Source organism: Hylobates moloch, unplaced genomic scaffold (assembly GCF_009828535.3).
Source record: "Hylobates moloch isolate HMO894 unplaced genomic scaffold, HMol_V3 SCAFFOLD_1, whole genome shotgun sequence".
NCBI classification, from domain to species: Eukaryota; Metazoa; Chordata; class Mammalia; order Primates; family Hylobatidae; genus Hylobates; species Hylobates moloch.
Genome location: NW_026652276.1, coordinates 104,926,500 through 104,939,114, shown reverse-complemented (window position 1 = coordinate 104,939,114; position 12,615 = coordinate 104,926,500). Strand labels below are relative to the sequence as shown.

The 12,615-nt window shown below is 38.1% G+C and overlaps 1 protein-coding gene across 5 annotated transcripts in view; it reads right to left on the bottom strand.

The window, feature by feature from the left end:
- TPST1 (tyrosylprotein sulfotransferase 1) overlaps nt 1-12,615 on the bottom strand; it is a 194,574-nt gene that overhangs the window by 99,717 nt on the left and 82,242 nt on the right. For all 5 annotated transcript variants that reach the window (XR_009214910.1, XM_058444300.1, XM_032757331.2 and 2 more), the window contains exon 3: nt 9,225-9,423. Coding sequence is in view for 4 of the 5 variants with exons in the window: in XM_058444300.1 (XP_058300283.1) it covers nt 9,225-9,423 (199 nt within the window). In the remaining variant the exon portion in view is untranslated. The remainder of the gene's footprint in view (nt 1-9,224; nt 9,424-12,615) is intronic.

Below are 12,615 nucleotides of genomic sequence, written 5' to 3'. Positions count from 1 at the left end.
TTCTTTTTTTTTTCTTTTGAGATGGAGTCTCGCTCTGTTGCCCAGGCTGGAATGCAGTGGCATAATCTTGGCTTGCTGCAACCTCTCCCTCCCCGGTTCAAGCGATTCTCTTGTCTCAGCCTCTTGAGTGGCTGGGATTACACACATACACCACCACACCCAGCTAATTTTTGTATTTTTAGTAGAGATGGAGTTTCGCCATGTTGGCCAGGCTGGTCTTGAACCCCTGGCCTCAGGTGATCCACCCACCTCGGCCTCCCAAAGTGGTGGGATTACAGGTTTAAGACACTGCACCTGGCCCTGTCAAGATTATTATTTAAGAAATACATTTCATAAGGCTATAGCTGCCATAGATACTAACTCCTCTGATGGATTTGCACAAAGTCAACTGCAAACCTTCTGGAAAGGATTCATCATTTTAGATGCCATTAAGAACATTCGTAATTCATGGGAGGAGGTCAAAATTTCAATGTTAACAGGAATTTGGAAGAATCAGATGGATGACATTGAGGGGTTCAAGACTTCAGTGGATGAAGGAACTGCAGATGTGGTAGAAATAGCAAAAGAACTATAACTAGAAGTGAGCCTGAAGATGTGGTTGAATTGCTACAATCTTATGATCGAACTTGAATGAATGAGGAGTTGCTTCTTAGGAATGAGCAGAGAAAGTGGTTCTTGAGATGGAATCTACTCCTGGTGAAGATGCTGTGAACATTGTTGAAAAGACAGCAAAGGATACAGAATATTACATAACAAAACAAATTGCTATAGTCATCCCAATCTTTAGCTACCACCACCCTGAATGGTCTAGCAGTCATCAACATGGAGGTAAGAGTCTCCACCAGCAAAATGATTATGACTTGCTGAAGGCTTGGATGATTGCTAGCATTTTTTTTTTTTAGCAATAAAGTATTTTAAATTAAGGTATATGCATTATGTTTTCTTTTGACATAATGCTACGATAGACTGGACAGACTACAATATAGTGTATAACTTTTATATGTACTGGGAAACCAAATTATGTGTGACTTGCTTTATTGGGATATTCACTTTATTTTGGTGGTCTAGAACCAAACCCACAGCCTCTCCAAGGTGTGCCTATAACCCATAATAAAGAAACAAAGTCAACAGGGAGAGACCCATGGATGAAGATTTTAAAGGTTATTATGAATATGCTAAATAATTTAGAGGAAAAGATCAACAGAATGGGTAAAGAGCAAAGAATTCCAGCAGAGAAAGGGAAATTCTAGAACTGAAAAATAAATGATCTGAAATGAAGAAGTCACCAGATGGGCTTAACAGCAGACTGGACACAGAAAAAGAAGGGATCAATGAATTCAAAGGTAGGCTAATAAAAACTAATCAAAACTGAGGCCCACACAGGAGATGGCAGTAGAACGGATCAGCGAATTTGGTATATTATAATCAAACTGCTGAAAACCAAAAATAGGGAAAAATCTTATAGCAGTCAAAGAAAAAAAATTACACTCATAAGAATGTCAGCTTACTTTCATCAAAAACATGGGAAGCCAATAAAATAGTATCTTTTTAATGTTGAAAGTTAAAAAAAAATACAAAACAACCAACAGCCTAGAACTCTATGTCCGGCAAAATATTCTCAAATTAAAAAAAAAACAAACACACATTTTCCTTTTTTTTTTTTTTGAGACGGAGTCTCGCTGTCGCCCAGGCTAGAGTGCAGTGGCATAATCTCGGCTCATTGCAGGCTCCGCCGCCTGGGGTTCATACCATTCTCCTGCCTCAGCCTCCTGCGTAGCTGGGACTACAGGCGCCTGCCACCTCGCCCGGCTAATTTTTTGTATTTTTAGTAGAGACGGGGTTTCACCATGTTAGCCAGGATAGTCTCGATCTCCTGACCTCGTGATCCGCCCACCTCGGCCTCCCAAAGTGCTGGGATTACAGGCATGAGCCACCACGCCGGCCCAAAAAACACATTTTCAAATTAAAAAAAAAAAAAACCTAAGAGCATTAGTAGTCAACATATCTTTACTCCAAGAACTGCTAAAGGAAGTTCATCACACTAAAGAGAAATGATGCCAGATGAAAATCTGGATCTTCAAGTAAAGAACAAAGAGCCCAACTGTGGCCCACAAAGCATAATATGTTTACTATCTGGATTTTTTTTTTTTTTGAGATGGTGTCTCACTCTGTTGCCCAGGCTGGAGTGCAGTGAAGCGATCTCAGCTCACTGCAAGCTCCGCCTCCTGGGTTCATGCCATTCTCCTGCCTCAGCCTCCCAAGTAGCTGGGACTACAGGCACCCATAACCAAGCCCAGCTAATTCTTTTTGTATTTTTAGTAGAGACAGGGGTTTCACCGTTAGCCAGGATGGTCTCAATCTCCTGACCTTGTGATCCACCCACCTGGGCCTCCCAAAGTGCTGGGATTACAGGTGTGAGCCACTGCGCCCAGCCTACTATCTGGATTTTTACAAAATAAAAAATGTGCAGCCCATGTCTTAGAGTAACTACTATAAGCAAAAACAAAAAAAACAAAGAGGTACAGCTAAAAAGAGGAGATAATATATAAAATGGAATACCAAAAAAGATTAATCCAAAAGAAGGCAGGAAAAGAGAAACAAAGAAACAAAAATAGATGATCCCAATAAAAAACAGATAGCAAGATGGTAGTTTTAAATCCAATCAGATGAATAATTACATTAAATGTAAGTGGATTAACTCTTCATTGAAAAGGCAGAGACTATAAAACTGGATTAACAAACAAAGCCAGCTATATAAAGACACAGATTAAAAGTAAAAGAATGGGGAAAATATACCATGTATATAATATACATAAAAACACTGTTGTGGCTATATTCATATCAGACAAAGTAGACTTTCAGAGGGTAACAGCAGAGATAAAGAGAAATATTTCATAATTACAAAAGAGTTAATTCTTCAAGAAGGTCTAAATGGGTGTGTTCCCAATAATATAGATCCTAAATACATGAAACAAAATTGTTAGAAATGTTAGGAAAAATTGAAAAATTCATAATTTTCCCAACAATAAAGCAGACCAAAAAATCAAATAAGATTTAGACTGTAACAACACTATAAAATTTCTTGACCTCACTGATATTTACAGAACTCTGCAACAATCACAGAATACAGATTTTTTTCAAGTGATCACATAAGACCATATACTAGCCATAAAACAATATTCAATATATTTCAAAGGACTGAAACAAACCGTAATGAGTGTTCTCTGACCATAATGGTCACATTAGAAATCAACGACAAAAAGATAATGAAAAAATGCCCAAATACTAGAAAAGTAAATGTCATTCTAAGAAGTCTAGACTCTATCCTGTAGTAACAGTGGAGTCATTCATGAATTTTAAGTAAGGAGACCTAATTTGGGTAACTGGGTGAATAAGCATGCTATGTATGGAGATAAAAAAAAACAGGAACAAGCAGTTTTTGCTGGGTATAGGAACCAGAAAACACAAGTATGCATTCATTCCAGGCTTTACCTTTAATGTAAGAATATCAAGTCCAACTGCTGCTCAGCTGTTTGTTGTTTGGTTTAGGGATTTAATCTAACCCCTGTCCCAGCTGACTTCATTTTCATGTTTCTTCTTGTCTGTTACTGTGGGTTCTGCACCTTGGTACATGCTTTTCCATTTGATCACTTGCTCTTCCTCAGTACTATCTACTCAGTTTCCAACTAAATATTCCATTCATAAATTGGATCTGCTTTTCAGCTCTCTCTTTAAGTTTAGCAACCAGGTCCTTGAATTGTTTTGGGGTTTGAGCCATATGCCCTGAGGACTCTGCTCCTCAAATCTGCCCTCTGGCTCATAGGTACTGCAAGTATAGATGAGCACAGCATCATCCCCACTCTCAAGGTGGATTCCTGCTCAGTTTAATGAACAATTCCACCTAGCTTCTGCCTCTCAGGGAACAAGTTTAGAAAATAAATTCAATTTTGGACTTTGAATTTGAGGTCCTTGAGAGCATCCCGGTGGACACATACAGAAGACAGTTGGAAACAATGAACCTAGGGCTCAGGAAAGAGACCCTCTAGGAAATACAGATTTATGATAATCAGCAAATAGGTTGTAATGAAAGCCCTGTGAGTGGATGAGCTTGAGCAAGGAGACTATAAAATAGGAGTCCTTATCTGTCGGGCTTCTGGCACACATGCATCCACTGAAATTGTGGCTAATAGGAGTCCTCAATCTGATGGACTTCTGGTATATCTATGTATCCACTGAAATTGTGAGTGAAATCTGTGTATTCATGTGTCTGTATTTCTGAGGTGGGGATCCACAGGATTCATCAAATTCTCAAATAAGTTCCTAAATCTAAAAAAGGTTAAGAATCTATGCAAGAAGGCTGAGGATGTAACCTAGACAGCACCACTTACTGAAATATACTATAATTTTAGGATTAGAGACTATGGTGGGACAGGGTACAAGATATGTCAACGTTTCATTACCAATTTACTATGTGAGTCACAGTAACCATGAAGCATGATTATCTATTCAATATTGGGCAATATGTCCCTAAAATGTGCTGACTCAATATTACTTGCAGACTACCCAGAATTGTGCCAAAAAAAAAAAAAAAAAAACAGCATTTTTAGGCTTAGAGATATAAATCCTATATTCTCAGTCAAAAAACAGCATTTTTAGGCTTAGAGATATAAATCCTATATTCTCAGTCAAAAAAACAGCATTTTTAGGCTTAGAGATATATATCCTATATTCTCAGTCAAAATGTGATTTTTCTCCCACTCTCACCCCATAACAAAGGAAAACACCTTCCCCAGCCACCTCTTTCTCTGGGGCCCATCTCATATCATAGCTAACAATCAACAATCTCTTTTCAAGCACTACTTTATAAAAACCTCATGATCATCAGTGCTGGGTACATTAGCATCTGACTTATTACAGGCAAAAAAGCTTTGAAGATACACAGGATTTAGTATGCAAAAAGGTCTTATGAAAACTATCCTCACAAGACAAGACTGTCAGTTTGTATGCATTACCACAAAAGGCCCAAAAACACCATTATAGTTCACACTTCATCTTTTCTTCCTCAAAATTATCTGTCACTTTAAAGATAGGCAGAGACAGGGGAAAAAAAAAAGGTGGGTGTTTTTTCATTTCAGTGGGTATTTTGAAATCCTTTCCAAAACCACAAGTGTGTATAAAATAGATTCTTTAGTCACATGGATTCAAACCATAGCATTCTTCCCAACCCACCACTCAAGAAAGCAAAGGATAATCTAGCCAAGCCAATTTGCATGTAGGAAAACTATAATGTCTACTGCCTAAGGACTCTCAAAATAGCATTGTACATGCATCTTGGTAATAAAAAACCCTTTCACTATTGTGCAAAGGAGATAGCTGTGAATTACCAATTACAAAGAGCTCACAAAACTTTAATACATATAAAACTTTGAAGAGTGGCTCACGTAATCCTAGCACTTTGGGAGGCCAAGGCAGGTAGATCACTTGAGGTCAGGAGTTTGAGATCAGCCAGGCCAACACAACGAAACCCTATCTTAAATTTAAAAAAAAAAAAAAAATTAGCCAGGCGTGGCAGCATGTGCCTATAATCCCACCTGAGACAAGAGAATCATCACTTGAACCCAGGAGACACAGCTTGCAGTAAGCCAAGATTGTGCTAACAGACCAAGGCTCTGTCTCAAATAAAGTAAAAACTTAAAAGACAGTTCATAAAAGAATATATACATATAGCTAATAACTGGACAATGTTCAGTTACATTAATCAATGAAATCTATTAAAACCAACAAAAATCTAAAATAAATTACCTCAATTATGCTGGTAGTTCAAAGGCTTTTTGTTTGTTTTTTGTTTTTGTTTTCTTGAGACAGGGTCTCGCTCCATCACCCAGGATGGAGTGCAGTGGCACAATCTCAGCTCACTGTAACCTCAAAATCCTGGGCTCAAGCAATCCTCTCACCTCAGCCTCCCAAACAGCTGAAACCAGAGGCATGTGCCACCACACCTGGCTAACTTTTGTATTTTTTGTAGAGATGGGGTTTTGCCACGTTGTCCAGGCTGGTCTTGAACTCCTGAGCTCAAGTGATCCACCCACCTCAGCCTCCCAAAATGCTGGGATTACAGGCGTGAGCCACTGTGGCCAGCCCAAAGTTTTTTTTGTTGTTGTTGTTGCTGTTTTTTTTTGAGACGGAGTCTCGCTCTTTCACCCAGGCTGGAGTGCGGTGGCGTGATCTCGGCTCACTGCAGGCTCCGCCCCCTGGGGTTCACACCATTCTCCTGCCTCAGCCTCCCGCGTAGCTGGGACTACGGGTGCCCGCCAGCTCGCCCGGCTAATTTTTTGTATTTTTAGTAGAGATGGGGTTTCACCGTGTTAGCCAGGATGGTCTCGATCTCCTGACCTCGTGATTCACCCGCCTTGGCCTCCCAAAGTGCTGGGATTACAGGCATGAGCCACCGCGCCCGGCCTGTTGTTGTTTTTTAATATCAATAGATATCAAACACCTTTTAAAAATCTCAGATGCTTTACCCTGGTTTAGTTCTATTTTTATTGGTCCTACCTTAAAAAAAAAATCCTAAAATTGAGTATATGCAAAGATGTTCACTGCAGCATAATTTGTCAAAGAGAAAACAGTAAACAACAAAATGGTAAAATCAATTATAGAACATCTACCAGGGAAATGTATTTTGTTTGTTGATTTATTCATTCATTTACTACTGTGTTTCAGAAAGAATTTAAGGTGGCTTCTATGAAGGTTTATAACTACAAAAATTATGTTTTTTTGTTTTTGTTTTTGTTTTTTTTTTTTTTTTTTTTTTTTTTTTTTTTTTTGACGGAGTCTCGCTCTGTCGCCCAGGCTGGAGTGCAGTGGCGCAATCTCGGCTGACTGCAAGCTCCGCCTCCCGGGTTCACGCCATTCTCCTGCCTCAGCCTCTCCGAGTAGCTGGGACTACAGGCGCCCACCACGACGCCCGGCTAATTTTTTTGTATTTTTAGTAGAGACGGGGTTTCACCGTGATCTCGATCTCCTGACCTCGTGATTCGCCCGCCTCGGCCTCCCAAAGTGCTGGGATTACAAGCGTGAGCCACCGCGCCCGGCCCAAAAATTATGTTTAAAAAGCATGCACACAATGGGAAAATGCTCATGAATATTAAAAGGGCTGGATACAAAACTGTGTGTATATAAAGGTAAGATAATATATGTAATCTTACCTTTGTTTAACATAATGCAGAGGAGAGAAAATACATCAAAATATTAAGAATAATATGTGTAAACAAATAAGAAAATAAAAAAGAATAATATGTGTATGTGTCTAGGTGGGAACATTACAGGTGATTTTTATTCTCTTATCCTTTGAATTTTGTAAGTTTCATATAATGAGCTTATATTTTCATAATGGAAATATTTATATATATATAAAAAGTGTAAAGAGGATAGCGATTATTATTTTTTTTAATTTGCCCGCATATGTGATGGTTTACAAGAAGGCAGCTCTTCCCATATAGCTGCTAATAATGAATTGAAAAGGGGAAATAAAAGTAATACCTAAGAGAAAGGAATTCACATAGAAATTAATCTCATGAAATAAATGTGGCATAAATTTGTCAATTAAAGTTATCAAAAGACAGAATAAAAACATGATACGGTATATGGTTGTAGGGAGGGAAGGACATTGATATAAACGAGAATATCAGACAAAGCCAAGGAATTTTCACCTTGGAATCAAATAGCCTATCAGTGAACTTATGCTAACATGGTTGTCTTATTTGAAATGTAGTTTCAAAAAAGAATATACACAAGTGACACAAAAAACTGCAGTTGACAGGGACTAGGGAATGAAGAGTATGGGTACAGAATTTCAGTTTGGGAAGACGAAAAATGTTCTGGAGATGGATGGTGGTGACAGTTGCACAACAATGTGAATGTATTTAATGCCACTGAATTGTGCACTTTAAAAGTGTTAGAGTGGTAAATTTTATGTTAAATATATCTTACTGCAATAAAGAAAAGAATGTACAAGATCTGATTTGAAATAGACTCAACTGGTAGGCTATATAATCTAATTAGCTGTGAGTTTTCAGCACTTTCTGAAACAATATTTTGTAAAGACGTGAGCATAACTTATTAAAATAAAAACTGTAATGTCACTTTAATAGCAACTTTCTCTTAATCAGAAGGCTAGCGTTTAATAATTTTTCTAGCGTAACCAATGTTTAGCTTTTAGGTACCCAAAAATTATGCCTCATCTAAACAAAGGTTTAAAAGTAAAGCGGCTATTAGATTTACAGAAACAAAGAAATCAGAAGTAAGGTCACTAATAATTATGGTGTTTATGCAGATCTGCAGTAATTGGCTGAGAATAAATCTCCCAACAGTGAGTATCATTCCTAGAAACTGAGCAAAATACCGTAAGAACTATCCCCAATGAGCCAGTTATCCTTAAAATGCAGTGGAAGACTTCTGATAAGAAAGCATTCTACAAATATAATTTTTCTTCATTCTTTTTTCTTATTTTGAGACGGGGTCTTGCTCTGTCACCCAGGCTACAGTGCAGTGGTATAGTCTCAGCTCACTGCACCCTTGACCTCTCAGGCTCAATCAATCCTCCCACCTCAGCCTCCCAAGTAGCTGGGAATAGAGTCATGTGCCACCATGTCTGGCTAATTTTTATATTTTTTGTAGAGATGGGGGTCTCCGTATGTTGCCCAGGCTGGTCTTGAAATCCTGGGCTCACTCCCACCTCGGCCTTCCAAAGTGCTGAAACTACAGGTGTCAGCCCTATGGTGGGCCCAAATTTTTCTTTTTTTTTTTTTTTGAGATGGAGTCTCGTTCTGTTACCCAGGCTGGAGCGCAGTGGCGTGATCTCTGCTCACTGCAAGCTCTGCCTCCCAGGTTCATGCCATTCTCCTGCCACAGCCTCCCGAGTAGCTGGGACTATGGGTGCCCACCACCACACCTGGCTAATTTTTTGTGTATTTAGTAGAGAAGGGGTTTCACCGTGTTAGCCAGGATGGTCTCGATCTCCTGACCTTGTGATCCACCCGCCTCGACCTCCCAAAGTGCTGGGATTACAGGCATGAGCCAGCACGCCAGGCCGCTGGGCCCAAATTTTTCTAATTCAAAATAATTTTCTGATCATTAAACAGCAATAAATAAAATAAGAAAAAAATGTATTCAGATCCCAAATTCAAAATCTAGTTTTCTCAGTTGCTTTAAAAAATCTCACTTACCCTTCGAGTGTTTTCAATAATTTTGGGATCAGGTTTTCCATAGTTAGGTGGGTTGGCATATGGGTCATATCCAAGTTTGGCAAGCATAGGAGCAATCACTGCCATGTCTTGTAAAACATCTGGCGGTATCTTCCCAACCCATTTTGATAGAGCTCCTACATTGACTGGCTTGATTACTTGGTCTGTAGATCTTTCCACTCTGAAAACAACATAATATGAATAAATATTTATTTAAAATTTAGAAAATCATGCCTTAAAACCACTATAAATTATGTTTTAATGACTAACAGTTTTAATTGTCTGGATTACAAAACAATTGAGAAAGAGGGCACTAATCAGGTTTGACACTATTTACCAGAATTAAAAAATAATTTAAGATTGACAGGGATAATATTGGCAATCTCAGATTTCTAGAAATAGGAAAAAGGGTTAGCCGAAACATATGCATTAAATGTTTTGACACTGTAATTACAACATCCAGGAAAAAAACAGTAACAAAATAAAGATACGGCTGCTTAGAAAAACTGCCAGTCAACTTACTTGAAATGCTTACCAAAAAAAAGAGAGACTGATGGATGGAAAGAGGGACAAATAGATGGTCAAATAGATGGACAGTGATAAAGTAAATACAGCAACATGTTAATGGCAGAATCTAGCTGGTGGGTATAAGTCTTTCAATTCTTCTGTACATTTTAACTTTTCATAACAAAATGTTGGGGGAAAACTGCCAACCATAAACCACTAAGAATGTAAAATATTCACTTGTTCTATTTTCCTGCTGACTTCCTTAAAAATCGTATTTTCTACAGAAGAAAAAAAAGGGCTGTTTTTGATTTTCAATATTACAGGATTCAATATTACAGAATAAATGTGTTCTACCTCTTGACATGGAAATTTACTCTAAGCCTGTAGTGATTATACTCACTATATTTGACTAAATAACTAGCAACCTCAGGATAAAATGTAGCATGAAATGACATTTGGATTTAAGCTGGATCTGAATTAGATTTTGGCCAAATGACTATAAAACAGAAATGCTTAAAAGAGACTTTTATATCGTAATACATAAAAAGTCATTCAAACATAGTATTCTAAGAAAAGGTAAAGGCCCTTTAATTAAGAATATAACCTCTCAGTGAATAATCATTATCTGATGAGGAGTCTCCTAAATGGGCTCTGCTTCCAAAATAATAGAAAAACAATGCCTCTTCCCTGGGATTCTGTGGGGCTACCTGCTCCAGGTTTCCCTCCTGCCTCAAGAGCCACATTCCTTTCTCCCTTTTCAAACATTTCTCCAGGACTCCACTGAACCCAATGCTCCCTTCACTCTATCTATTCTCCCTGTATTGTTTCATCCCTAATGTTCTTTGCTTGACATTCTTAACCTGTGTAAAGAACATCCTGGTTTGCCCAGGACAGGTCCAGTTTACAGCTAGCATAATTTACCTCAGCGTAATTATTAAAAGCACCTGCCATTCACTCCCATCAGTGTTCAGGAATGAGCAGAGGATGTTATATATGTATTGCATAAACCGTATTACTTTTCTAAAATCCAAAAAATTCTGAATGCTGAAACATATCTGTGTTAAGTATTGGGGTCACACATAGAGCCTTGTATGTCATGACTGGGAAGCTGGGCTTACCTTGAAGATAATAAGGAATAAGTGAAGAGTTTTAATAACAACTGATATGAACAAAGTATTATTATTAGCATTCAGTGCTGATAACTATGGGAAGAATAATTGGAGAATGAGGCAAGTGGGGTCAGGAAAATCAGAATAGATGCTCAACATGTTGGAAGAAGAGAAATGATTAAGGCTTCAATTAGATTAAATGAATTAGAAACAGAGATGAGGCAAATTCCAAAGATAATTTTTAAAACTGCTAAGACACTGGGAGACCGAAGTGGGTGGATCATTTGAGGTCAGGAGTTCGAGACCAGCCTGGCCAACATGGCGAAATCCCATCTCTACTAAAAATACAAAAATTAGCCAGGTGTGGTGGTGCATGTCTGTAATCCCAGCTACTTGGGAGGCTGAGGCAGGAGAAATGCTTGAACCCGGGAGATGGAGGTTGCAGTGAACCGAGATCACACCACTGCACTCCAGCCTAGGCAACAGGGTAAGACTCCATCTTAAAAAAAAAAAAAAAAAAAGGTAAGACAGTGGCCAATTAGATATGGCGGGGTGAAGAAGAAGAGAAAGGAGTCTATGATTAATTAATATTTGACTTGAAGGACAGATGTTTGTCTGTCACTCAATAATATAGACAGTATGAAGAAAAAGCATGTGGGTTTTTGATGTTGTTGCTTTGTTTTGTTTGACGTGTAGAGAACAATAAAAAACATATAAATTAATAGTAATCAGAAGGTCACCAAAAATCTTGAGAAAAAATTTGAATTGACTGGAATGTAGTGGATGCTCACTAAACAATGGCTATTATTATTTCACACTGATGATAGCTCTGGTTCATCAGAATAGTGAAAGCCATATTTATAATTATGATTGAATAAATGATTTGAAGAAAAAGTATAATCATTTCTTGTCTTAAAAAGAGCTCTAAAATAAAAGACTTTGCAAAGGCTTTGCTATATAACCGCTGAGTTTACAAGAGCCGCTAGCAGCAAATGCAGTTAACTATGGCCTCTCAAAGGGAAGAACATGGGAAACCTGTGCATATCAGTCAAGTGTTTCTCTTTAAGATCAGCAGAAATGACATTTTATATATATCAAGCATAAAATTCAAATTTAACAGTCACTTCTTAAATACCCACTATGTGGGTTTGATATTAAGGATACAAAGATGACTGATTAGGCCATGCCCTGCCTCTCAAGATACTCAGAATCCAGCAAGAGAGACAAAGGTACACATGACGAATACATAGCATCATAAATGAAATGACAGAGGTTAGAGACAATATGACAGAAGTAGGCCATTCTTTTCATGGGGTAACACATGACTAGGGCAAGTTACTAAGCAGCTAAGGCAAGGGTTAGCATCTATGAGTCACACATTAAATTAAATTGGCTCACACTGCCTGTTTTTGTCTGGCCTGCAAGCAAAAAATGGCTTTTACATTTTTAATGTTTTAAATAAAAATAATCACATTTCATTACACATGAAAATCATGTGAAATTCAAATATCAATATCCGTAAGTAAAGTTTACTGGAACACAACACTCATTCATGTATAGATTGTCTATGGCTGCTCTTGTACTACAACGGCAGAGTTGAGTAGCTGAGGAAGAGACCATATGGCTTGCAAAATCTAAAATATTTACTATCTAACCCTTACAAAAAAACTTTGTCAACCCTGATGTAGGACTGTATCCTAAGGAAAAATAGGCTTTCTGTGTGTGGTCTCAGGTGATGTCTTTCTGACAGAAGGACC